Source organism: Pan troglodytes, chromosome 14, assembly GCF_028858775.2.
Source record: "Pan troglodytes isolate AG18354 chromosome 14, NHGRI_mPanTro3-v2.0_pri, whole genome shotgun sequence".
NCBI classification, from domain to species: Eukaryota; Metazoa; Chordata; class Mammalia; order Primates; family Hominidae; genus Pan; species Pan troglodytes.
In genome coordinates, this window is record NC_072412.2 from 56479296 (window position 1) to 56507122 (window position 27827).

The following is a 27827-nucleotide window of genomic DNA, read 5'->3' on the forward strand; positions in this document are numbered from 1 at the left end:
GAAACTTAACAACTTTAATACATACACATGTGGTATATGACAGAAGCAGCATTAGAAATTAGTAGTCTTAGCCAAGTGTGGTGGCTCACACCTGTAATTTCGGCACTTTGGGAGGCCAAGGCAGGCAGATTACTTGAGGCCAGGAGTTCAAGACCAGCCTGGCCAATATAGGGAAATCTTGTCTCTACTAAAAATTACAAAAATTAGTTGAGTGTGGTGGTGCATGCCTAGAATCCCAGCTACTTGAGAGGCTGAGGCAGGAGAATTGCTAGAACCCAGGAGGCGGAGTTTGCAGTTAGCCCAGATTGCGCCACTGAACACCAGCCTGGATGACAAAGCGAGACTCTGTCTAAAAAAAAAAAAAAAAAAAAAGAAATTAGTAGTCTTGGATAAATGGGCTATTCAGATAGATAAAAGACCTAAATGTAAAAAAAAAAAAAAAACCAATATTGTAAAAGTTCAGAAGAAAGAAAATAATATCTTTATGACATTGGAGTGGGGAAGTACTTATTACATAAGATTTTAAAACATAAACCACAAAAAGAAAAGGAACTTGAGTATCTTAAAATTTAAAGCATACCTCTGCACAATAAATGAAATCATATAGTAAAAAAGCAAGATACAAACTAGTATATTTGCATATTACATAGCACATACAATTATTAGTATATAAACAATTCCAACAAATTAATGAGAAAATGTAATAACCTAATTTTTTAAATGAGCAAATAATATGAGTAGGCAATTTATGGGAGAAACTTGAATAACCAATAAACGTGAAAAATTGGTTAATCTCATTAGCTGTCAGATAAAACTAAAACAACATTAAGTTGACACTTTACACTCATTGGCTTGGCAAAGAAAACATTTCAATCTGACAACACAGAATATTGGTGAGAATGTGGGAGAAGAAGAGCTCTTAAAAATCATTAGTAAAGAGTAAATTTCTATAATCACTTTGGCAAACAATTTAGCATCACTTAATAAAGATGATAACACACATAACATACAATCTAGGTTGTTCCACTTCTAGTTACAGATCCTGGAGAATGTCTCCAGTATGTGTAAAATGGAAATAGACACAGGCATTCATTGTACCACTTTTGTAAGTATATAAAAGGACTAACAACCTAACTTGATGAGTGACTAGATAAATAAAGTGTGGCTTACCATAGAATAGAATACCATGTAGCAGTTAGAATAAGGGTACTGGATACAAGTCAACATGGAAGAATCTTTAGAAAATGATCTGTGTTAAAAGCAAGTTGCAGAATGCCACTGCTCAGATTCCCTAGGAAACAGACCCTGTGACCATGAGAAGCATACAGAAAGTTTATTAGGGAGTGTCTTCAGGATTAACACCTGCAAGGAGCTGGGCACAGTGGCTCATGACTGTAATCCCAGCACCTTAGGAGGCTGAGGTGGGTGAATAGCTTGAGCCCAGGAGTTTGAAACAAGCCTGGCAATACTGTGCAACTACATCTCTACAAAAAATTTAAAACTAGCCATTGCATGGTGCCAAACGCTTGTGGTCCCAGCTACTTGGGAAGTTGAGGTGGGAGGATTGCTTGAGCCTGAGAGGTGGAGGTTGCAGTAAGTTGAGATTGCACCAGTACACTCCAGCCTAGGTGACAGAGAAAGACCTTGTCTCAACAACAACAACAAAACAAAACAACAAGAACAATGACAAAACAAAACCCTGCAAGGAGTGAGGAAAGCGAGACTGGCAGAGGGAGAAGTTAAACCACAGTGCAGTTGCAGCAGAGGCTTCAGTCAAGCCTGTGGGGAGCTCTGGAGCTGGGATCTCCCTTTAGAGTAGCCCTGAGTTGAGGCAAGAAGGCCAGATCTTCCTATTGAAGAAGGAATAGGAATTGTTTATTTACTAATAACTGTATGTGCTATGCAAATATACTGGTTTGTATCTTGCTTTTTCACTATATAATTTCATTTATTGTGCAGAGGTATTTTTTAAATTTTAAGATATTCAAGTTCATTTTTGTTTTGTGATTTATATTTTAAAATCTTATTTAATAAATACTTCCCTACTCCAATGTCATAAATGCCCTATCCCCTCTCCCAGTCAATGGTCAGTGGATGCTTGTAGGGAGGGTGTGTGACTTTGGGCAAGGCTTATGGCCAAAGGGAATTCTTGGTGAGAGATTCAACTGGAAGCTATTCTAAGCTTACATCTCCAAATGAGGGAGCAAGTGCCTTGTCCTGAAGATCTGGTGGGCCATGCCACAGTGTCTACCACCCAGAATGATCTGATTAGTATTAATATAATATTTGTGTCATTTTATAAACACACAAAAAGCAATATGCTAGTTATGTATATATAAATACATTAAAAATTGCAAACACTTGTATGGGAATTATACATCAATTTCACCATCATGGGTACTAATGAGGGAAAATGGAGGTAGAGACGGAGGTAGGGATGAGGTATCTGAGGCTTCAGCCATTCCTTTAATATTTATTCCAAGAAAGATGGGAGGAGGAGAGAGAGTTAAAACAAACATGACAAAATATAAAAATCAGTTCAATATTACGATACGGTGAAGATAGGAATATGTGATTATTTTTGTACTTTTCTATGTCTGAATACTTCATTATTTAACCCTAAAAGAAAATATTAGAGAATATGTCTCAGAGAAATAAGAACTTGAGAGTCATTCTGTTAGGCCTTAAGTGGTCATTGGGAGAGCAGAGATTGACATTCTGTGAATAGGGCTCAGGGTCTTAACTGTAAAATAAATTAGATTATTTTAAGACTACCTCCAATTTGGAAGAAAGACTTTCAATTTTATGAATGTTTTGATAAAATCACAGCTGTTGGTCAATGAAAGCTTTAATTCTGTGAAGAGTGAAATAGTCCTCCAATTGGATCAGCTCTTTAGTTTTTACAATCAAGTGTCAACTTTGTTCTTAGCTGTACCTAAGGCATATAGACCACTTTCAGCAAGCATTCACTAGATTGACCAGCTATTATAAACTAGGCACTGTTCTAGGCACTCGAGATAAGACAGAAAACAAAACAGATTTTTAAAAAGTTCTACTTTCCCTGTTAAAAGAATGAAAAGACAAGTCACAGAGTGGAAGACAATATTTACAAAACACATCTGATAAAGGACTTATATCAAAAATATGAAGAGAACTCTTAAAACAGCATTAAGAAAGCAAACGATGCAACTTAAAAATGGGCAAAAGATCAAAACAGAAACTTCACTAAAGGTGGTGAGGATGTGGAGCAGCAGGAACTCTTATTCATTGCTGGTAGAAGTGCAAAATGGTACAGCCACTTTGGAAAACAGTCTAGCAGTTTCTTACAAGCTAAGCGTAGTCTTACCATACAATCCAGCAATTACACTCTTTGGTGTCTATCCAAATGAGTTGAAAATGTGTGTCCACAAAAAACCCTGCACACAAATGTTTATAGCAGCTTTATTCATCATTACCAAAACTTAGAGGCAACCAAGATGGCTTCAGTAGGTGAATGAATAACTAAATTGTGATATATCCAGACAATACAATATGATGTGGTAATGAAAAGAAATTAGCTGTCAAGCCACAAAAAGATGTGGAGGAAACTTAAAGGCATATTGCTAAGTGAAAGAAGCCTGTCTGAAAAGACAACATGCTGTATGATTCCAACTGTAAGACATTCTAGAAAAGGCAAAACTATAGAGACAGTGAAAAGATCAGAAGTTGCCAGTGGTTCAGGGATGGAGGGAAGAGAGATGAATAGGTGGAGCACAGGGGATTTTTTAGGATCACCTATGTGATCCTGTAATATGGATACATGACATTATACATTTGCCAAAACCCATAAGACTGTACGAAACAAAGAGTAAACTTACGTTAATAATAATGCATAAAGATTAGTTCATCAGTTGTAGCAAATGTACCACACTAATGCAAGATATTAATAACAAGGGAAATTTAGGGGGGTTAGGGTGAGATGGGAAAGGGCATTAAGGAAACTCTATGTACTTTCTACTCAATTTTTCTCTAAAATTAAAACTGATCTAAAAAATAAAGTCTACTAATTAAAAAAAGAATCCTTGTCTTTGTGGAGCATACACAATGGTTGGGGGAAATAAGTAATGTGTTTATAGAAGATGGAAATACTAATACATTCCATGGAGGAAGGAAAAAAGCAGAGAAAGCCAATAGAGAGTGAGGAGTTGCCATTTTAATTGGCTGACATGGAAGGCTTCCATGAGAAAGGACATTTAAGAATCAATAAAAAACTCAAAATGCTTCCACTGGATGGGCACGCCAGACCTCATTTTCAATGAAGCATCTGTCAGAGGCTCAGGAAAACACTAGTGAAAGGGTAGATTAGATGACAACACTTAACCCTTGATCAGTGTTAACAATACTACAAATGGGACCACGAGACCTCATGTGCCGCCTGATGGAAGGCAATCGGAAACACACGATAGTACCTATGGAGTATTTGCCAAAATAAATGCATCTGAATTTAAGCAAGCTTCACACTCAGGCAGCAAGCTCATGAAAAATACAAAGGAACAAGTTATTAGATTAATGGGTTGAATGAGAATGCGATCAGCAAAATCTGGCATGCCGGATATTCTACAGGACAAATGAACCAATGTCTTCAACAAACAAAAAAATGGCTAAAAATGGGGAAGTGGGAACTTTCATAGATTAGAAAATACCTAAGAGACATTTCAACCAAATGCAATTTGTGGACTTTACTCTGTGATTTCAACAGGACTGTAAAATATATTTGAGAAAATTGGGGACATTTGAACACGGACTGCGTAATAGGTGAAATAATAGAATTAATGTTAATTTTGTCAGGTATGATAATGGAATGGTGGGTTTGTGGTTTTTAAAAATGCTCGTCTGCTCGATTTATATACTACTGACTTAATTATGGATAAAACAATATGACATCAAAAAAGGTGAATAATAGATAAAGCAAAATGGACAACTGGGGCTGGACCTGTGCTTGGTGGGTTCTTGGTGTACCTGGTGGGTCCTGAGCACCACCCCGGTGGTTCTAGGTGTGCCCTGTCAAATTCCTGAAAACTCCTCTTATAAATGTGCAAATATTTATAATCAGTTTTTTTTTTTAAATAAAAAGAGTCTAACATTCTATGGCGACATTATGTGTAAAAAAATTCCTTTGGATCAGTTATGTGAAATATTTTTTAAAAACCAAGAAAAATGTTAAAAATTGTTGAATTTGAATATCGTGTCGATGGGGTTCATTATACTGTCTTTCTACTTTTGGATGTTTGAGAATTTCCTTAATAGAACAATTTTGAAAGTCTAGGAATACTAAGAGATATTAGAAAATTAAAAGCAACAGTCTAAGACTGATTTTCAAGGTGTTTTGTTTTGGGTTAAAGACAATTTCTTTTAAAAGGCAATTATGGACAAGTCAAATATGCACAACAGATACATTTGGAACTACCTGACTGTGATGGAGTCACTCTTCTCCCCTCTGCCCCCAGAGATACAGCACATACAGTTTGAAGTTAGTTCAATTAAGGTAACAATTTTCATTGTCTACTAAGTCAACGACTCTCGGTCTTTTGGAATATGCTGGATGCTTTCTAGTGTTTACTAGAATACTTGAGTAGTAAATACTTTCTAGTATTTACTAGAACTTGGAGTAGCACAATTCAAAGGATTCAGTGAATTAAGAATATACCAATCAACAATAATTGCACTACAGCTGACTAACAATATCTCCTGGTATCCATAAAAGACATTGCCAATGAATACACTATTTGGTTTCCCTATCACAGTGTCACAGTGTCACACAGTTTGTACTCAAACAACTTGAGTACAATTCTTTACTGTTCTGACTGCCTGTCTCTTATGTTTATGGCAAAGTCCCAGTGTGTTCCAGTCATTTCTTACTTTCCCTGTTACTTGACATTACCTCTTTCTCAGTGACTCTCTTCAACACAGTGTCACATAATATGATCATTCCAGTCATCTACACTGAACAAAAAGTTCAAAATGGGAGCAAACATAACCTTTACACATTGACAAAAATATGGTATCATTAATAGTCCATTAATTGGATGTTATGCTAATAGATTTGATCATCTGAAAGCTATATACCTGGATTTATCTCCCCAGATACACCTTATTTATCATCCTAAATACACCATGAAGACCTAAAAGAAATATGAGGTAATATGCTCTAAATATAATTTTTGATATAAGATATGACAGAATAAAAATTGTTTGCATCTTTTTTGAAAATCACTATGGAAGATGTTGTCCACTGAATGACTCCTGTAAACCTATTTAAGTATCATAGTAGAGTTTACACATAGGAAAATGATTGCTTCCTTTTGTTTATAAATGATATGTTTCTCTATGTTACCTTGACTTTCACATATGTGAGAGCTAAACTGAAGCTACCATAATTAATGTAGGTTTTCTTACACAACGAACCCTGCTCATTTCCATCCCATCCAGCTTTATTTAATGATTCTATTGATGTATCTGTTGTGGACATATTTTATTTTGTCCCCCCAGCCCAAACACTCCCTCTTCTGATAGCAGCAGCACCTTCTTTTAGATAAACCCTTCTCCCCACCTGTCCCAACTCCAACCTTGTCATTTTAGTAATGCAGTCAACCTCTGCCTTCTGCCACTCTCAGACCATTGCCATGGTCTTTGCTGAAGGCCAGAGTCTTTGACCAGCATTATTTCAAATTGAAATCAAGGAACTAATGAAGGAGGCATCTTCTTGACCAGTGATAAGCCAGATGACCACAACCTCCAAGGTGTGAAAGAATGTGACACAGAAAGACAGACAGACCAGAGTCTGAGACAGCTACTTTCAGCACCTGGTACTACTATTTCCTCCCAAACCAGATACATCCCTGCCCATTCAAGGGTTAGGTTACCTGAGCCAATAAGTGTTCCTCATGACTCCAGTGAGTTTCTGATTGGGTTTCTGTCACTTGCAATCAATATTACCCTGCCTAATACAGAGTACTTCATTGTGAGCTGTCTCAAGTCTTTTGCAGAAGCCTGCAGAGGAGACAGAATAAAGTAAGGCCATTTATTTAATAATTTATTTACTTCTTTATTTCATATAACTGGTTTATTTCCAAAGTTTATTTGCAATATGTTGAATGAATAGATAGATATTGGCTCCATTAGAAGGCCATCTTGAGCCTGGGCAACATAGGGAGACCCTCTCTCTACAAAAAAATTTAAAGAAAAAATTAGCTGGGTGTGGTGGCACATGCCTATAGTCCTAGCTACTCAGGAGGGTGAGGTGGAAAGATTGCTTGAGCCTGGGAGGTTGAGGCTGCAGTGAGCCGTGTTCATGTCACTGCATTCTAGCCCAGGCAAAAAAAAAAAAAAAAAAAAAAAAAGCCATCTTGGCCATCTTCAGGAAGTAATATCCAAGAACTTCAATTACATTATTTTTTAAGGTAATTGTGCTTCAACCTTCAACACACTCAACTCCTCTAGGCTCCCCGGATTCTCTGGAGGCCCATGTAATGATATAGTTCTAGACTGGCAATTTAGTATATCTAGAAGTGCTGCCTTTCATAGATAAAAGGAACATTTGAGGCCATGCAAGTAAACTCATCAGTTCCTGTATGACATACGGAAACCCAGAAGTGTTAAGCCATCTGCCTAATATCACACAGCTCTCCATCACATCCCAAACCTGAATCAGATCCCAAACCTGAATCTAGCTCTTCTGATACCCAGCTCAGTGACTTTTCCACTGCACCATGCCCCCAAAGCCCTTTTCAGGACAGACATTAAAAAAGAAATAGACTTTGCTTTTCTTTGTAAAGCCATTGAGGCAGTTCTTCAGTTTCGTTGCAAGGAAAAATGGATCTTGCTCATGCAATGAAAAGTCTTGCAGTTTGAGAGGCTACTGTATGGGAGGACTGCCTAATGAGGCTCCTCAGAGCAGACTGCGGTGCAATAACACTGGGGTATGATAAGCTGGGGAGAGAGCATTCTGGGTCTGGCTTAAAGGGGTCCACAAGGGCCCTTAACTTCCCTTAGTTTTCTGACTTTTCTAAGTATACTTTTTTGCTAAGTGAATATAATAATAGTAATAATAACACCTATTGTATTTTACCAATCTCCTACAGTTATAGGAAGGATCAAAAGAAACGTGTGTAAAAGTACCTGGTAAAGAGGGAAGTGAATATTCTGTCATAGTACCAAAAATTTCCCGTTTGGGTCATCAGACAGTCTGAGATTCTGTTTTGTCTTTTCTAAGAACACTCCATGCCTATTCCAACCTTCCAGCCTTCCCTTGCCTGGAATGCGTTTTCCCTTTTCCTCCATGTCATGAAACCCTCTGCATCCTTTAAACACACTTTCTTTGCTAAAGTGCCTTTCTTGAGGGCTTTGCTCTGAATCCCTTCAGTGGAGTTTGTGGATCACTGTTGCACTCTGCTTTCTCTGGTCATTGCTTTGGGCTCTTTCTCTCCGGCTAGACTGTAAACCCCTTAAGCCAAGAACACTATTTTATATGCCCTCTCCTCCCAGAGTACATTAAAAAAGCAGTGGGTGCCAGTAGGCAGATGCTTCTTGAGTAGCTTAATAATCCCCAAGACAGCTCTTACTTGCTTGCAAAAGGCAATTGTGCACATCCCTTGCCAACTTTGGGTTCAGCAATGTCAGATGGATGGCTTGAAATTGGCAGAGCTCAGAGTATTTACACCACAGAAATTGGCAGATGCCACAGATGGTTTTTCTTTTTTCCCTGAGAGCCAGCTATTAGCATTGACCAGCAGCCCATGCACTAAGGCAGATATAACATAGGTCTGCAACAGAGAAGAGAACATAGTTCTTAAAACAGGAGTCACAGCTGGTATAGCTCCACAGGAGAAGGTGGAACAAGCCTTATAAAGGATGCCCACAATCAAATTAGAGCTCCACAAATCTAAGTAACTAGAAAAAAAGCTGCAAGACCTTTCTACTTTAATACCAGTGATCTCATGTTTTTCTCAAGAGTATTATTAAAAAGGTGATAGACACGTGGAAATGGGAGAGGTAAGGGTGTTTTATCATTATTGTCAGGGGTGTAGAAACAAAAGCTTTAAAATTCTTTAAAATATATTTGAGGGGGAATACAATGGCTTGACAAAGCTTTATAATTACATAATTAATTATGGGGTGAAATGTGATTGCAGGGCCTTTGTATTTAAGTCTCATTCAGCATTCATGGCATCGAGAATTTTCTCCACTTTGCTATAAAAAGGATTTTGTTCTGAACAAAGAGAAAGAGAGAGCTGATATAATGTCATGCTTGGTGCAAATGGCAGCATAAGAAAGCAGAAGGTTGAGGTGACCAGCCAGGGGTGACCAGAAAAAAAGTGGGGTGGGGTGGGATGATCCACAAGCTTTCCTATTAGTTTTTTTTTTATCCTTTTTCTTAATGTAAATTACCCACTGCATAAAACAGTATAACATTAGACATTTCTGATTTAAGGAACAGGATTAACGTAAATCTTATATTCCACTTATATGAATCAATAACTTTAGAAGAGATTATTTGCAAAATATCTGCCTGTAATCTCCTAGCATCTTCACTGCTGTGCACAGCCCCCACCCCTCCAGCCACATAGGAAGCAGGTGGTGTTTCCTGGGCAGGGGAACATGGCGCTGGGGGAGGTGGAGCTCATTTGTCTCTTGATCTTGCCTTTGGTGGTTGCATCCTTAGCTGGACCCCATGAGACACTTACCTTGCTTTCACAGAAATCACTCACTCTGTGAAAGAAATGAGAGTAAAGGAAGGGAAAGAAAATTAAGGAAGGCAGAAGTGAACATGGAAGAGAAAAACAATAAGAAAGAGGAAATAGAAGGGCCATGGTTTTGAAATACAACGCCTGGAAAACAGAAAATGAAAACAGAATAAAGGAATGAAATTGTAAAAGCTATGAAACAAAGTAATGAGAGAATTAAATCTTAACTCTGAAAAAAATAGATGTGATTTATGACAAATATCAGGAGAGTGACTCAAGAGCATCCTGAAATCTCCTTGATAGTACCGAAGGGAGACCTGGGCTTCTTATGATCACTGACATCTGTAAAATAAGAATGGTAGCTGTAAATTTTGAAACGATGAAAAATAACCTTGTAGCAGGAATCAAAGGGAGAGTTTGATCTAATGTTGGCCAGAATGAGTCAAATACATTCACTTCGCTAAAGTGCTCTGCGTTGGTCAGCCGATTTTTCTTTTTTTTTTCTTTTTTTTTTTAAAGTAAAATCTTTTTTTATTATTATTATACTTTAAGTTTTAGGGTACATGTGCACAATGTGCAGGTGAGTTACATATGTATACATGTGCCATGCTGGTGTGCTGCACCCATTAACTCGTCATTTAGCATTTTTCAGATTCTACGAGACCATTCAAATTCCAGCTCTGCTTGGTATTCTCTCTCTTTGTAGTGTTGAGACAAAAGCCTTACAAATGTTTGTGTAGAGAAATCAGTGATGTTAAAAAAGCAATCACTTGTATGAAAAATTCCAAAGACAGCACTAACATGAAATGATGAAAATGCCAAAGATATGAAAAATAAAGACAACTGTTACAAGACCTAACGGCTCTGAGTGTTTGCTTTTATGTGACAGATGTTTTTAACCAAAGCTCAACACTGGCAGTTTGAGTACACTTCTGATTTTAATTTGTGTTCTATCCCCTTTTCGTATTGATGTCTACTCACATCTGTGAAGGCTCTGTAACCTGAATTTGACAGGGGAAAGTGAACAGACTGCTTTTGGAGTGCTTCCATTAAGTCCACATAACACACTGTTAACAAAAATCTTAAATAGCTATTCTAATCATCAACAGCAATCTTACACAAATTAAATTAGGCCCAAAGGGCCCGATTAACTTTAAAATGCCTTACAGGCATGAAACGTAAATTTAACTTATTTTCCCCCTTTGGAGTAGAAAGACAGTTGTTCAGTGTGACTCAGATGCACAGTTTAAAAAAAAAAAAAAAGGCATGCATGCTGTAAAGACATGGAGACAGGGTTTCATTTTCTTTTTCAGGAAACCACACTTACAGGCATTGAAATTCAGTTAGGCCACAGCCATGCTCCCTGTTTACATGCAAAGTAGATGCATTAAGGTTTTTAAGGTTTTAAAGTAGATGCATTAAGGTAGAGTTTTTGCAGATGGCACAGCTACTCTAATCAGCTCAAGGAAGTCCTATTGCTAAAGAAAGGAGACATATATCAACATGCATTAACATTAAAATGATGCCTTCAGAAGAAGTAAAAGTTGAACTAGAATTTCTGTAGTTCAAACCCACCTATCAAGAAATGGGTTAGATTCATGATTTAAAATTATACCACGAATCAAAGAAAAAATACTTTTTTAAGTGTCTGCTCTTCTTTATTTTAGCCAAATCTCTAGAGGTCTGTCCAAATATATTTCTTGAATTTTCTTGAACTAGCCAGCAGGTTCATCACTTGTGGATTTGCTGTAGTCTCCAATCCTCACAAGTGTTTGATAGCTTTTCTTAGGCAACTTCCTTCCAGCTGCATGGAACATGTAATTTCAGCCCAAGTCAATAGCAGTGAATGAGAAACCCAGATGCCAGGGAAAGGCAGCCTCCCAATAGATAGAAAACACCTGAAACTGGTGATCAGCAGCTTCCGGATAAGATCTCAGGAGTCGGGCCAGTGGGTTCAAGCATGCACACTAAGAGGCAAAATGGCAGAGTTTGACTGGTATATGACCTTCTAGGAGCAATCAACTGGTAAGAGAAGAGCGCTTCAAGTAAGCATGTGTACAACTCCAGTAAACACACTGCGCATGTGGCCCCTCCCAAGCACTAGCACACAAGTGGTCAGCCCACCCCAAGGGAAGAATCAGGGGAGAGGGGACCCAAGACCCTGTAAGTATGTCAGCACATAAAACTCAAAGTCAAAAGGTCAAACTGTGTACTTGATCTCCCAAGTTGCTTGCTTGGCCCTCTTCCAAGTGTACTTTACTCCCTTTCATTCCTGCTCTAAAGCTTTTTAATAAACTTTCACCACTGCTCTAAAACTTGCCTCAGTCTCTCACTCTGCCTTATGCCCCTGAGCCAAATTCTTCTGAGAAGGTAAGAATTGTTGCTGCAGACCTATACAGATTCACCGCCAGTAACACTTTCAGCTCTTACAAGACCATTATAGACACCCGTGCTTGTCAACAACCTCCTGCTCTGATGACCTCAACATAAATTTATTTCATCAAACAGCAGATGCTCTCTTGTCCCACCAGCCCAGACACCAGTGGGTCAGAGTCATGGAAGGTGTTCATTTTCTGCAAAATATTCATTAGTACTTTGGAGAACCAAAGTAATTTTCAGAAAACTACCTATTTTCCAAATACCTCAGAGGAAACTGACCATATCTGGATCACTGGTGATAGAACCTAATTAGGTGAAGCCAATGGCAGTCTTCCATCCCCTGAGATTAGTACAGGGATGGGCACCATAATCCGAGATGAAATAAGCAGAATAAAAACAAGGACTCATATTTCATGTTACATTGCATACCAGGAAGTATATATCCCCCATGGCCACTGGCAGCCATATTGCGAGCACAAGGAGAACCAGTCTTAGGATGAAACTAATGCTGCCCTACCTTTGAAATCCAGTTATGTAGATAAATGTTCTTATTGCATACACAAGCTTGAGTCAGGTATTTTGATTCCTCGTAGGTGAAACTACTTAATTAATTTAAGTGGTCTTATGAGTAATTTGTACTCCAATGTCTCTGAAATTTTCCTAGAATTTAACTACTAATCCCAGGGACTGGGCCAGAAGAAGCTCTAAGTAGTAAACAATATAACTCAATGTTGTCCTCTTTTTCCAGTGCTAGACCACTGTGGTTGACCCAAGGGTGTGAGCTTCTTTTAGTGGGTTATTCTCCCAAGATAATTCTATCATTATGCAACTAGACTTTTCCTACCCACCTGAAAAATAGGCCCTGTTATACCCTACGATGTCAAGCTAGGCTCATGCTGGAACTCCCAAAACATGAACAAATGTAGTTTTATAAAGTTTGAGCTGAAAAAAATGTTGTGGTTTTTTTTTCTTTTAGTTTATTCAGCTTAATCCCCTCTTTTTAGGTAAACCTACAATGGGGAAATGACTTGACTAAGAAAGCAATAGACTAGACCTAGAGATAGGACAGAGCCCAAGGCTTCAGTTCTGTGCTCGACCTGCTGTCCTGGTACACTGAGGCTGAAAACTCATTTCCAGCACCCCTTCTCAATGGCACATGAACATTATATAAACACTGTATTGGGAATCTGAAATAAAACTGTTAAGAGTCTATAGTTAAGTCGTCTGAATTTTTCATTTTTGCCATATTAGCTGTTATTACTGTTATTGGTGTTTTCTGAGAAATAACTAGCTCACAGTGCTTAGATGCAGTGAAAATCTAAAGGACAAACCATTTGGAAAAGAGTTTAGAGCTCCAAGTTAAGGTTCGGCATCAGTTGTCCTACTGATGTTGAGGTTATCTGATTATACTTAGGCTTCTTAAGCGTGTTCTAAAATAATCAAGTAATCAGTTAACAAAACACCCTATATTTTAATATAAAAAAGCATAAATAGCAAGATGAACTTTTATTTTATAAAGAATCCATATTAAATACTTAATTATGAACGTTGCTGCTAAAGAAGTCTTTGAAATGTCATTTTCAATATATCCTTGACCTACTTAAGAACAGACACTTGTTTCTTTTCTCCATCCTCAAATTTAGAAATCTCTGGCTGATTTTTAAAGCATTTTGTAGATCACATCAAGTTAAAAAGCTTCTGCACAGCAAAGAAAACAATCAACAGAATGAAGAGAAAACCCACAGAAATATTTGCAAACTACCCAACTGACAAGGAATTCATAACCAGGAAATGTAAGGCGCTCAAACAACTTTACAGGAAAAAAATCTAATAACCCAATTTAAAAATAGACAAAAGATCTGAATAGACACTTCTCCAAAGAAGACATGCAAATGGCAAACAGGTGTATGAAAAGGTGCTCAACATCATGATCATTAGAGACATGCAAATCAAAACTACAATGAGATATCATTTCACCCCAGTTAAAGTGGCTTTTATCCAAAACACAGGCAATAACAAATGCTGGCGAGGATGTGCAGAAAAGAGAACACTTACACACTGTTGGTGGGAATGTAAATTAGTACAACCACTGTGGAGAACAGCTTGGAGGTTCCTAAAAAAAGCTATAAATAAAGCTGCCATATGATCCAGCAATCTCACTGCTGAGTATAGACCCAAAAGAAAGGAAACCAGTATATCAAAGAGATATCTGCACTCCCATATTTATTGCAACACAATTCACAATAGCCAGGATTTGGAAGCAACCTAAGTGTCCATAGACAGATGAATAGATAAAGAAAACGTGGTACATGCACACAATGGAGCATTATTCAACCATAAAAAAGAATGAGATCCTGTCATTTGCAACAACATGGATGGAACCAGAGGTCATTATGTTAAGTGAAATAAGCCAGACACAGAAAGACCAACTTTGCATGTTCTCACTTATTTGTGGGAGCTAAAAATTAAAATCATTGAACTCATGGAGATAGAGAGTAGAAGGATGGCTACTAGAGGCTGTGAAGAGTAGTGGTGGAGGTGGCAGGGAGTGGTGATGGTTAATGGGTACAAAAAAAATGGTTGGAAAGAATGAATAAAACCTAGTATTTTGACAGCACAACAGCATGACTATAGTCAATAATGATTTTATTGTACATTTAAAAACAACTGAAAGAGGATGATTGGATTGTTTGTAGCACAAAGGATAAATGCTTGAGGTGATAGATACTCCATTTACTTTGATGTGATTATTACACATTGCATGCCTGTATCAAAATACCCCATAAATATATACACTTATGTACCCACGAAAATTAAAAATTTAAAAATAAATAAATAAAAAGCAATCCGTGACCACCAATTATTCAGCTATTTCACTTCATCACCTCCTGTATTCTCTGAAACATCTGCACTATAGCCAGAAACTTCCATTTAACAACATGCTATGGTATTCGGGAGTATTCCTCCCTCAGGTTTCAGCCTGTGTTTACCCTATACCTGAAATGCCCTCTCAACCAACTCTTCCATGACAGTTCAAGTTCCATTCATCCTATGGGGCTCTTTATAAATGCCTTCTCATTCATGATGAGTCCAGCCCATACTGATTGTCCTGACCTTTTCTTGCTTTCACAACTGTGCTACCGATTGTTGTGTTATGGTTTTTTTTTAATATTTCATGTGTGGATTTTTTCAAATTTGATTGTAAGCTGTTAAAGAATAAGCAATGATGTTTTTCTTTCTTACATGCATTCTACAGAGCATCTTGCACATATGGAAGTTGAAAGCTCCTCTACAAGCTTATTGATTGATGGATAGAAATAACTAGAGTACAAGTGAAGTGGTGCCCTCTTTGCCTTCCTCCCCTCTCCAGGGCCTTCACTGCCACTGTCCTGTTAGAGTACCATTAACTTCCAATGTTAGAACAGGCTCTTGATGGCTGAGGACCAAGTTTTGTTTGTTTGTTTTTGTTCTCTTCCACTGCATTCTTTCTGCCTTGCTGTAGATTCTGAGTAGATCAGTTAAGATCTTCCTGCCTATAGAAATGGCAGACAGAATCTCAAATTTTAAAGGACAACTAGGATGTTGATAATCTCTTCTGGTTCCAAGTAGGGTAGAGCATAAGCTGTTTCAGCAAAGTTCTTGTTCTCAAAATCCCCAGGCAATCTTAGGTGTCTTGCAGAGATATGAAGTTATTTCTAATATCTAATCTAAATCTCTGTCTGCCACTCAAGTCTCTTCCCTTTATCACAACCCTAAGTGAAAACAGGAACTAGGGCTTTCTTTGCTGAAAACTGTGTCCACACCATATAGCTATTTTTAAAAAGATGTATTCCCAGCTTATCTTCTTTACAAGTTAAGGACATGGTGTTGTGTTTTATATCTGGCCTCTGTTTGAAAATAAATGGCCATCTAGAGTACAGGCTATAAGGAAGTAAGCTCTTCTTCAAACATACAGAAAGTAGAGACAAATTTTGTCACATTTGCTTTAAATATTTTATTTTAAAATTTGAACTATTATAGATATAGGTGAATGATGCCTTTGTACCACTGCCTGTTTTCCCTTCCAAAGAGTGATGACTATTCAGGGACATTTTTTTTCCTGGCAAGTTTAAAAATAATATATATGTATATTCACAGAAATATATATAATGAACATATCTCATATACACATATATATCATATACATGTTTATGTCATGGGATATCTACATAAATTCCATATACAATATGCACCATTTTTAAGTGTTCATATTCTTTATGTAAATCATACCACAGTATATGTATCACTCTGGAACTTTCTTATACTTAAGACTTAGTATGTTCTTAAGATTTCACTTATGCATCTACAGTAATGTGTTACTTAACAACAGGGACACATTCTGAGAAATGCATCATTAGGCGATTTTACCATTGTGTGATTACCACAGAGTGTACTTACACAAACCCAAATAGTGTAGCCTACTACATACCTAGGCTGTATGGTGTAGCCTATTGTATCTAGGCTACAAACCTGTATAGCATGTTACTATACTGAATACTGTAGGCAATTGAAACACAATGGTCTTTGTGTATCTAAACATATCAAACATAGAAAAGGTACAGTAAAAATACAATATTATATTCTTCAGGACTGCTGTCATATATGAAGTTTGTTGTTGATGAAATGTCATTACGCAGTACATGACTGTATTATAAAACTTGAACCCATCCTATGGTAAATCTAAGAACTTTCCGCAGCAGAAAAAAATATCTAAAACCAGAATCTAGTTAAAAATGAATTTTGAGTTTTGAAAGGGCAATTTAACAGTTTGGAAAAGTACCAATGCTTATACACTCATAAAATCATGCTGCTTTCAAACATTTTAAGAAAGTCTCAAAATATTTTGAGACACAGTTGTAAAGTTTTCACTGTTTTCTAAAAATAAATATATCTAAAGATTGGTCTGGAGATAATGAACAAAAATCTATTAGTAAATTTACTAATTAGGGTCATGTCTATGTGTTTATGAAAACATTAAACATTTGTTTATTTGAAGTAAAATCTCTTTAGCCAACTACCATAAATATTGGCTGCCTGTCAGAAATGATGTACCCGAATTTCACGTTTTACATTTCCTCATGGTAACCCAGCCCACACAATATTTTTATATAATGACAGCTGTCAGGAAAGCAGAATATCTTATATATACATTGTATTTTGATTAATGAGCTAATGATGGTTCTCTGTTTAAAGTAATTAGCCCCCAATGTGGTTTTTAGCCAAAGTGTGCTCAGAGTTGACAATGATGTGATTATGTTATCCAGTTAGGGTATAGCCAAAATGATCACATTGCCTATAGCAATGCTTTTTGAAGTGCCATTACTAGGTTATAAAATCAACTTAATATATTTTATTAGGGTTGAATAAAGAAAAGAAACCTAATAGATTAGAATATACCAAAGATATTAGCATACCTTGAGTACAATGTGTGTAGGTTTATGAAACCTTTGTTTTAATAATGTGTGTATCTTTTGTGTGACTGCAAAGTCATCCTATAAAATGTATTTCTGACCGTGGATTACAGTAAAAACATTTTTAGAAACCCTAAGCTTCTTTCAGGTTTTTATTGCAACTGAAGTTGTTCTAGCTTTGGCCCTTGGCTGTGTAATGATTGAAGTCATTCCCTTATACACACTTATGCTTTCTTACCACCCCTTGGCCAGCCCTTTGGTGGAGCCCATTTCATCCCTGCCAATGGCATGTGAGGTCCTCACTTCTCCAGCTTTACCTCTTACTGCCCTTTCCCTCTTGTTCAGTCCATAGCCTCCTTTGCTGTCCTTGAACGTGCCGTGCAGGCTGCAGCTGCAGTGCCTTTCCACTGTCTGTTCCCTCTGCCTGGAACACTCTTCACTCTGGTATTCACACGCCTACCTCCTTTTCTTCCTTCAAGTCTTTGCTCAAATGTTAGCTCCTTTATGAAGCCCACTGTGACCACGTTATTTAAAATAGCAACCCTCCTCTTTTTTCTCACAGACCTCCTTTTTCTGCCATATTTCTTTCCTCCACAGCACCAGCCACCTTCTATCACATTGTAGAATGTATTTATTATGTGTATTGTTTGTCTGTCTCCCTCTACTAGACATAAACTCCAGGAGGGTAGGTATTTTAGTATGTTTTATTTATGAATTTAATTCAAGCAACTAGAACAGTGTCTGGCACAAAGTAGGTATCAATAAATATTGATGAGCTAATTCAGATTGGTCCAGATCATGAGAGAGAGAGAAAAAGAGAGTGGCCAAGCATCAGATACAAATTTACAGGAGATTCTAGTGCATTCTTAAGTTATGTCCTGTCTTTTATGAGAAACTTCTAACTCTCCTTTGAAGTAGCTATTCTTTTTACATTTTCTCCTTATAGGGCCCATTCCCATCTGGCTCTACAAGATATTAGAGCAACAGCTTCTACTAACTTCTAGGAATTCATCCAGAAGAGTGTATTGAAAGTCAAAAAAAAAAAGGAGTCTCTGTTTACAATTTATAGTCTTAATATAACTAATCTAGGCAAAATCATCAAAACATGTGCTTCTGCTGAACTTATTTATCCAACATGGAAAATAAAATAGTAAAAAACGGTCAGAAAATAAATCTTGGGGATAGTTGGTTTACAACATAAAACTAAGGAAGAAAAGTAACAGGATCAGTGCAATGGGCCCAGTTTCCCCCGCCCCTGCTGGAGTTACCACATTTAGTGAATAAACTAAACTGTGGAGTTGGCTCTGCTGCTGAGGCAGGAGTGTTATGTACTTGGGCCATCTCATTCATTTCCCGCCTGAAAATTTCCAACATAGCCAGAAAGACAGGCTGCTACTTGCACCTAATGAAGTCAACAATGCCTTTGTGTACTGACTCCAAAAATGATAGCTTGATCTGGACATTGTTATATGAAGCATATGTAAAGTAGCTTCTGTTTTGCAAGAGTTAGATTATTATTAAATAAATCATTTCTGGAAAAAATGGTAGAAAGTCACTTCTGAGTTGTACATGGTTACCACAGGAATGTCATTTGGATGTTTGCTCACTGAAGACACACCTGATGTTAGAAATAAGAAACGGAGGCAACTTCAAATACATTGACATCATAAAATAGCAAGCAAGCAAACAAAAAATGCACAAAAGCTCAGCAAGGGGTGTCTAAAGATTTGGCCACTCCTTTTAATCATTGTCCTAACATCTGTTATTTATTTAAAATACTGTTCAGATTATGTAAAAAGCAAAAAAAGTATTTTTTCTTCTATCCCCAAATTTTTACCTTCTTTCTCCCAATCTATACTTATGGTCTGAGCAATGTGAACATCAATTCAGCTATAAAGCTCCTTTTAACTCAGTGTTTAACTCTGAAACCAGAAATGTTGCACCATAGCTTGTTCATACTTCTTAATCTTTTAAATCTTAATCCACATTTTAAGTAGATAGCAATATGTCTGGAGAGTGCCCATCCACAAGAAGGTGACAGAGTCTATTTCGTTATAGGCATGCCACTTTTTTGTCAATTTAGTCACAATTTAATCAATTACTGCCATTACTATGGAAATTACTACAGAATGAATATTGTAGTCTTTAAGTACAGAGCAATCCTTTTACATTTTAACTCAATATTAAATCCTTTTTAAATCTCTGGTTTCTTCCCAAATCCAGAACAAAGGATGCTTGCTTTGTTACAATCTTCACCTCTAGTATAATCTTAATAAGAAATACAAAAGACTCATTTACTCTGCCTAAAAGTTTTGATAAAGGTATTTTTTAGAATGTGCTGCATGTTTATGCTAAAAATAGAGAAATTATAAGCACTTTTAAAGGATAATCTGTTTATTAATTGAATTACATTATCAAAGAATTAGAGATATTTAGTGAACAAATGAAGAAGACTAAGTTTTCAGAAATGTTGCTTTTGTATGATCAATATAATTGCAAAAGTCAACATGAAATTGACATTATTCTGTGGAAGTTACAACACTTTCTCTTTAAATACTCAGTCAATATTACCTATTTTTGCTCTTAAGCAAAACATTGGGTGAAATGCTCACATTACCAGAAAAATTTGTTAATCTTTGGCAAGCAACAAACCATGTTTAGTACTTGCATTTCCTGTTTTACAGATGTTTTGTTAGACTGAATTAATAAAATATCTTGTTACTATTTGAAGAGTATTTTACTTATAGTGAGAAAGCAGCAGATATGAACAGCTTTGATTTTAGTAATGTGTCTCCTTAAGCCTCTTAATTGTAGAGACTGTTGGTAAAAGTAATTAAGATTTACCAAAAGAGAATCAGGATATCATTGTTTAGGCACCTAAGAGGAAGAACAGGGTAAAATGAAACCAGAAATTAATAGTATTTCCACCATCAAATTCAAAATACTAAAAATTTTAGAAAATATATCACAGTTGAAGTGATTCAAGTGCAGCTATGGTTAGACTTTAGTAACCACCCTTTTATTCTTATTATTCTTTTTAACTGTGATCATATTTTCTATAAAAGTTTATATCCTGCTTCAAAAAACAATTTTTTAAAATTTTGGTTTCCCCATTTATTATCATGTTAAAAAATGCATAGCTTGAAAAAAATCTCAAACACACTGCATTGTAGAAAATATTAATAGCATATGTAAAAGCAAATTAGGTGATGATAACTAGGACATCAAGTTATTAAAATTATATGAATTGTGTGATGGTTGCTAGGGTGCCAGGCAGCAAAATGTGTAATTATCTGATTATCTGATTTATTTAATTCTAGTAGTCTATCTCTACAGATACTTCAGCCAGAAAAGTATACTTTGGAGCTTGAATTACCTGAATTTCTAGCTACCTTGATTTTATATAAATATATGTAACACTTATAACTATATACACACACATACACATACGGAAATGTGTAAACATAGCATCAATACTCTTCAGCCAAGGAAGCCAGGAAGTCACCTGTAGTTGAACAAGTTTGGTTCATTACTTGTTGCAGCAAGGAAGAACACACATCACGGAAATCATGGGTGTTTCAGTAAGAGGGTGTTAGAAAGGACCTTATAGGATTTGGGCTTTGATTGAGTGATTTGAGGTAGAGTCTAAGGCAGCGGGGATTCCCTCTAGATTGGATGCTGTTAGAAAGTGGAGCAATTCTGTAATGGGAGATCTCACTTACTCTTATAGGAAGGGGAAACTATAGTGAGAATAAAGTTGTCATTGGTAAAGAAGGAGCACTCATTTTGGCCAAGAGATAGGATGTTTGGTACTTCATGGGTGGCAAAGTGACTTGCTTTTGTCTGTGCTCACACAAAATTATGAATGGTCTTATTTAATCATGGTCTCAAAATAGCCCGGTCAGAGGCTGGTTTTCTGTGAGATGGTTCATGTCTAACGGGAGAATCGCAGGGTCTGCCTATGAGAGCCAGGCCAGCTTCTGGGTGTCAGGTGCTGCCCTTTTTCCTTCCTCAATAGCTTCAGTCATTCTTATGCTACGATGGGCAGATCTCACAAGTTTATGTGTGCCTTTTTTTCACACTGCCAAGTACAGTTCAATTTTAGGTTGGGTTGGTTACAAGAGAACAGAAAGGGAATATTCTTCCCAGAAAGAATGATTCAGTGCTACTCATACTCACTGGTCCCCTTTCTACATAGTTGATGCTCTCGAGAGCGGACTTTTCTCCCAATCTGATGCTTGAGGATGATGGTGCTTTCTCTATTGTCACTCGATGAGCATTTGATGGCAGGAAAATTTGGTAGAAGAGAACAACTTTTTCTCCTGAGAAAAATGATGATAAACATGGATTTTAATTTTAATTTTGTTTTGAAAGAAGCAATCTTATAGATTTTTAATAATATAGAGGAGAAAATATTCTTCCACTACCTTTAATACAATGTCTGTCTGCTCTAATTACCACTAAGCATTGCTAAAGGTTATTTGGCACTGAATTCTTCTCCCGTGCCCCACCCAGTTTTTTTTTTCTTTTTTCTCTTTTTACTAAAAACCAAACATCTATTGTTTCCAGCATTTAGAAGAGTCTCAAATTTTCTACTCAAGAGGTGTTAAAGTTGCTGCTCCCTTCTTATTCTTTGTACAGAACTAGTACAGACTAGTACTGCAAGTAATTCACAGACTGTTTTATGATATACTAGATGTAATCAATTTGTTTTGATTTATAAAATTGGGAATACCACAAGCCACGACAGCTTAGCTATCCGCATAAATATTTACTCAAAAAATATTTGCTGAGCACATGCTATGTTTCCATATTATTTTGTCCCAGGCATGGGGACACCAGGGAGGGAAGGAAGGTGAAGAGCCCAATCTCTGGAGTCCTAAGGCCTGGGTTGGAATTCCTGCTCAGCCACTTGCTAGTCATGTCATCATAGGCAGGTACTTGATCTCTCTCGACTCTACATTCTTCCTCTGTAAAATGTGGGTGACTAAATAATACTTACCCTTAATGCTGTGGGAGGGCTGAAAGAGGTCATTCGAGTTAACTGCTTAGTGCAGTGCTCAGCATAGTTAATACTCAGTGAAGCCATTGTTATTTTTTGACAAGATAGTGGTGAATTACTAGATGCTATTCTTCCCTCAAGGAACTGACTGGTTCCTCTCACTGGTGAAATTGGAGGCATCTCACTTATTCTTGGGAAGAGTATTAGGAGGCAGGAAGAGAAGGCACTTAGTAAGACCTGATGGATGAGTGAGAGTTGTCCTGGCAGTGGTAAAGGGTAAGGGAGAAGGGAAGGAATGATGCTTGTGGAGAACAGGATGGTCTCAGCATTGGGGACACAATACCAAGTGCTAGATGTGACAGAGAAGAGAACCACAGGCAGTTCCTTGTGGCCACACTGTGGACTGGGTGGAGAGCGACATAGGTGGTGGGAACTGTAGCTGGGGAGTCCAGCCAGGACCGGATCTCACGGGCCATGTGTTCAAAGCTTAGCACCTTAGACTTTACCTTGAAGACAACAGGGATCTGGAGTCAGCCTATCAGTAATGGTACCCTTTTCAAAAAGGTACTTACATAATTTTTTTTAATGATAAAGGAAATTATTTACAGAAAGGGCAGAGTTCATTGTTTTCTCATTCACAGAGTATAGCAACCATTACCCGTATGAGCCTGGGCCTCTCATTTAATTTCTCCTGCCCCTCATTCCTTACCCATGCTTTCTCCCATTCCTCTCCATATTAAAGACACCCATATTTTATTTAAGTCCCAGAGTATATGGACAGGATGTGCAGGTTTGTTCCATAGGTAAACGTGTGCCATGGCAGTTTGCTTCACCTATCACCCCATCACCTAAGCATTAAACTCAGTATGCATTAGCTCTTTTCTCTAATGATCTCCTCCCCGACCACCCTCCGCTTACAGGCCCCAGTGTGTGTTGTTCCCCTCCCTGTGTCCATGTGTTCTCATTGTTCAGCTCCCACTTATAAGTTAGAACATGCGGTGTTTGGTTTTCTGCGTCTGCATTCGTTTGCTGAGGATAATGACCTCCAGCTTCATCCATGTCTCTGCAAAGGACATGATCTCATTCCTTTTTATGGCTGCATGGTATTCTGTGGTGTATATGTACATTTTCTTTATCCAGTCTATCATCGATGGGCATTTGGGTTGATTCCATGTCTTTGCTATTGTGAATAGTGCTGCAATGAACATACACATGCATGTATCTTTATAATAAAATGATTTATATTCCTTTAGGTATATACCCAGTAATGGGATCGCTGGGTCAAATGGTATTTCCAGCTCTAAATCTTTGAGGAATCACCACACTGTCTTCCACAATGGTTGAATTAATTTACATTCCCACCAACAGTGTAAAAGAGTTCCTATTTCTCCCCAGTCTTGCCAGTATCTGTTGTTTCTTTTTTTTTCTTTCTTTTTTTTTTTTTTTTTTTTGAGACGGAGTTTTGCTCTCGTTGCCCAGGCTGGAGTGCAATAGCGCGATCTTGGCTCACTGCAACCTCTGCCTCCCAGGTTCAAGCAATTCTCCTGCCTCAGCCTCCCGAGTAGCTGGGATTACAGACACGCGCCACCACGCCTGGCTAATATTTTTTGTATTTTTAGTAGAGATGGGGTTTCTCCATGTTGGTCAGGCTGGTCTTGAACTCCTGACCTCAGGTGATCCGCCCACCTCGGCCTCCCAAAGTGCTGGGATTACAGGCGTGATCCACCGTGCCCGGCCTCATCTGTTGTTTCTTGACTTTTTAATAACCACCATTTTGACTGCCATGAGATGGTATATCATTGTGGTTTTGATTTCCATTTCTCTAATGATCAGTGATGTTGAACTTTTTTCATATGTTTGTTGGCCACATGTATGTAAAGACACCCATTTCTTTATGTGCTTGACATGGCCTTAAATATGCATGTATCCTTGTAAATTACATCGTGTTGTTCTTTGTGCCTTTTAAATTTACCTACATGGTATTCTGCTAAAAATAATTTCCTGCATCTAAATTTTTTTCTTTAGATACAAAGCATCTGTTTGTATATGTACACCAATCACTGTGTCAAACTGCTGTATACATAGCCCATATACAATACACATTGTAGCATTATTTATAATAACAGTTTGAAATAACCTAAATACTGCACACTAGGGAATGGATAACTAACCCTAGTACACCAGCTGTGTTAAATATCATGCCTTCATTAACAATGATACTTCTCGATATGAAGGGGCACATGCTTATGACAATGTTAAGTGAGAAAAGCAGACAAAACAGTCTAAATTGTGACAACAACCACAAAAATATACATTAATACAGCCAAGGGCTAGAAAGGATCAGAGAAAAATGAAACAGGTATGTATGTCTGAGCAAGGGAATCATGGGTAACATTTCTCATGTACAGTAGCTCCCCCTATTCGAAGTTTCACTTTCCAAGGTGTCAGTTACCCCCAGTCGAACTTGGTCCAAAAATATTACACGAAAAATTCCAGAAACAATTCGTAAGTTTTAAAGTGTACAGTGTTCTGAGTGGTGTGAAGAAATCTTGCACCATCCAGCTTCGTCCTGCAAAGGACCTGAATTCTACCTTTGTCCAGCGGATCCACACTGCAGAAGGTCCCCTCCTTATGAGTCACTTGGTAGCTGCAAGAGTAGTGATGCTGGCATACTGTGAGAATTGTTCTATTTTATTATTATTGTTGTTCATCTCTTACTGGGCCTAATTTTCAAATTAAACTTTATCACAGATATACATGCAAAGGAAAAAACAGTATATTAGGGTTTGGTACTATTTGCGGTTTTAGGCCTTCACTGGGGGTTTTGGATCCCATCCTACAGGAATAATGGGGTGCTCCTGTAGCTGTTAGTAAGACGATGGTGTGCCTGGGGATTTGTGCTATACACCACAGCATCTTCTACAGTCGTTTTCGGGGAGAGGGAAGATCAGAGCAGTACCAATCTGCTGCTCCTTGCCCCAAAACTGGCAAGAGGCGCCTTTCCTCAGCCAGAAAGGCCTCTTCTCCACCAGCTGTGTCCTGCAATCAACTGCAGCTGTATTGGTCTCACCCCATGGGAAACAGGTTTGAAGTTAAAAACCTTTTCAGAGGGCCGAGATAAATTTAGTGCTGCTAAATTTAACTATCTTCAAGATTAAACTTGAAAAGCAAAGTGCATGAGTTATGTATATTATTCTTTCAATTGTGCAAAAATAAGACATTAACTTGTTTTTGCATGGAAAAATTCTGCAAGAATAGAGAAGAAATGTTAACAGTTACCCCTGGGATCTGGGATAAAAGAGATACATCATGCTTTTCTTTAAAAAAAAAAAAAATAGGTTTTTGTGGATTTTTTTGTTTTTGTTTTTTTGACAGAGTCCAGCTCTGTAGCCCAGGCCAGAGTGCAGTGGTGGGATCTCGGTTCACTGCAACCTCCATCTCCTGGGTTCAAGTGATTCTTGTGCCTCAGCCTCCGTAGTAGCTGGGATTACAGATGTGCACCACCGCACCCAGCTAATTTTTGTATTTGCAGTAGAGACGGAGTTTCACTTTGTTGGTCAGGCTGGTCTCCAGCTCCTGACCTCAGGCGATCCGCCCGCCTCGGCCTCCCAAAGTGCTGGGATTACAGGCCTGAGCCACTGCGCCTGGCCCGTGCTTTTCTCTAAAGTATGAAAGGAATATGTACTTTCTTCTTAAAAACCATGTACCAAACAGCACTTTTCAATTAAAATGTTATTTTTAAAAGTTTAAATCCCCAAATTTCATGGCTCTAACTTTTTAAACATCACTTTTTAAATAAATGTCTAAGTTTTTAACTCAGTATACAGCGTTCTCCAAAACAACAAATTCATATTCTGAGCCCAAAACTGTGCACCTCTTTTAGTGATGAGGACGGAGTCCAAATTGAGGACATCCCTTATAGCTCACAATGCACACATATTCTCACATCAATAGCAACATAGAATGCAACTGATGACCAATATATATTCACAAATAATTGAGGACCATGGCTAAGAGTTGCATTCGGATTCCGATGTGACTGCTATTGTCCTTAACACGGACTAGCTCCAGGTGAGTCCCCCGGCCCCGGGGGTGTGGCGGGCGTCACCCGTTGTCCGGGCACACACCCCGCAGACCCAATCCTAGCCCGCTGGCTAGACCATGGAGGGCCGCTGGGTGCAGCCACAGAGCGCGGGGCCCCGGCGACCCCGCCCCGCTCCGCGTCACTCGGCGCCCTGCGGCGCGCGATGAGCACCTACCACTAGCGGAGCCGCGAGGGAGAGGCCGCGGCCCCTTCCCGTTGCCTGCGGCCACGGGCCGGCATTCAGAGCCCCTCGCCTGGCGCTAAATTTAAAAACGTAACACGAGCAGCAGGCTGGTCTCGGAAACGAAACGAAACTCGGTCCCTGGGCCTCCTCCCGGGCGCTGCCGGTCCCTGCCGGTCCCTCAGCGCGCCGCGCCACCCGGAACAGACCCCTCTCCCGCCATTTTCGGCGGGGCTGGGAGACTGAGGCCCGCGGCGCTGAGCCTGCGGCGCCCCGGAAGAGGCGGGCGGCATGGCCGCTGGCGTGGACTGCGGGGACGGGGTTGGCGCCCGGCAGCACGTGTTCCTGGTTCCAGGTAAACACGCGCGCCCGGGCGGCAGGGGCGGCCCAAGAACTGGCGGAGCGGCCCGCGACCCCGGGCGCGCCGCCCCCCACCCCGGTGGCTCCCACTACCCGGCCCGGCGCGGGATGGGATTCTCTCTGGGACAGCTGGCCCCGCATTTTGGTCACACGTCATAGCAAGCCGCGGTTTTCAAACCCGGAGGCGCCGAAAAGGACCGAGCGTGTTTCCCGGGCCCTGATCCCCGGTGGCTCGGGTGGGAGGGTGGAAGCCGACTCAGCCTGAGGGGAGCCACGCGGGTTCGCGGTCACCGGTGCGCTGCGGGCCCCGGAGGTTTCTGCCCTTGGTGTCCCCTACCTGGCAGCTGGCCCTGCTTCTGTGATCCTACTGGGTCGGAACCAGGGATCCAGTAGGCTCGAAGTGGCCTCAGACGGTGCGCAGTTTTAAGAAAGCAAAGGGACAGGCCTGCAGTGGCGAGGCAGGAGGGAAGCGGGATGGGAGTCGCGGTTAGGCCAAGGGTAGTTCAAAGTGATTCAGCAGGATGATGACCACAGGAGTGCTGGAGCCGGGCCTTTCAGCCCCCGTGTGGATGATGACCGGCCATCCAGGACATGCGAGGGCTTGGGACAGTGGACAGCCAGTGCCACACAAGGAAGGACCGATTAAATG

General features: G+C 39.0%; 1 protein-coding gene and 1 long non-coding RNA gene across 19 annotated transcripts in view; one reads left to right on the top strand and one right to left on the bottom strand.

Annotated features, from left to right (window-relative positions):
• On the bottom strand, nucleotides 1-27654 carry LOC104001840 (uncharacterized). The gene is made up of 5 exons (XR_001708730.3): nucleotides 27516-27654; nucleotides 21731-21873; nucleotides 8601-8801; nucleotides 6903-7029; nucleotides 1-349 (listed from the first exon to the last, which is right to left on the bottom strand). It is a non-coding gene; the product is annotated as an uncharacterized LOC104001840 (long non-coding RNA).
• The window catches only part of RNASEH2B (ribonuclease H2 subunit B), an 83003-nt gene continuing 81850 nt past the window's right edge, over nucleotides 26675-27827 (top strand). For 10 of the 18 annotated variants that reach the window (XR_010150741.1, XR_010150744.1, XR_010150743.1 and 7 more), the window contains exon 1: nucleotides 26774-27173. Coding sequence is in view for 5 of the 18 variants with exons in the window: in XM_054665328.2 (XP_054521303.1) it covers nucleotides 27110-27173 (64 nt within the window). In the remaining 13 variants the exon portion in view is untranslated. Of the gene's footprint in view, nucleotides 27472-27827 lie in introns of all 18 variants that reach the window. The other 8 variants (XM_063792566.1, XM_009426975.5, XM_001158221.6 and 5 more) reach the window with 7 other exon arrangements.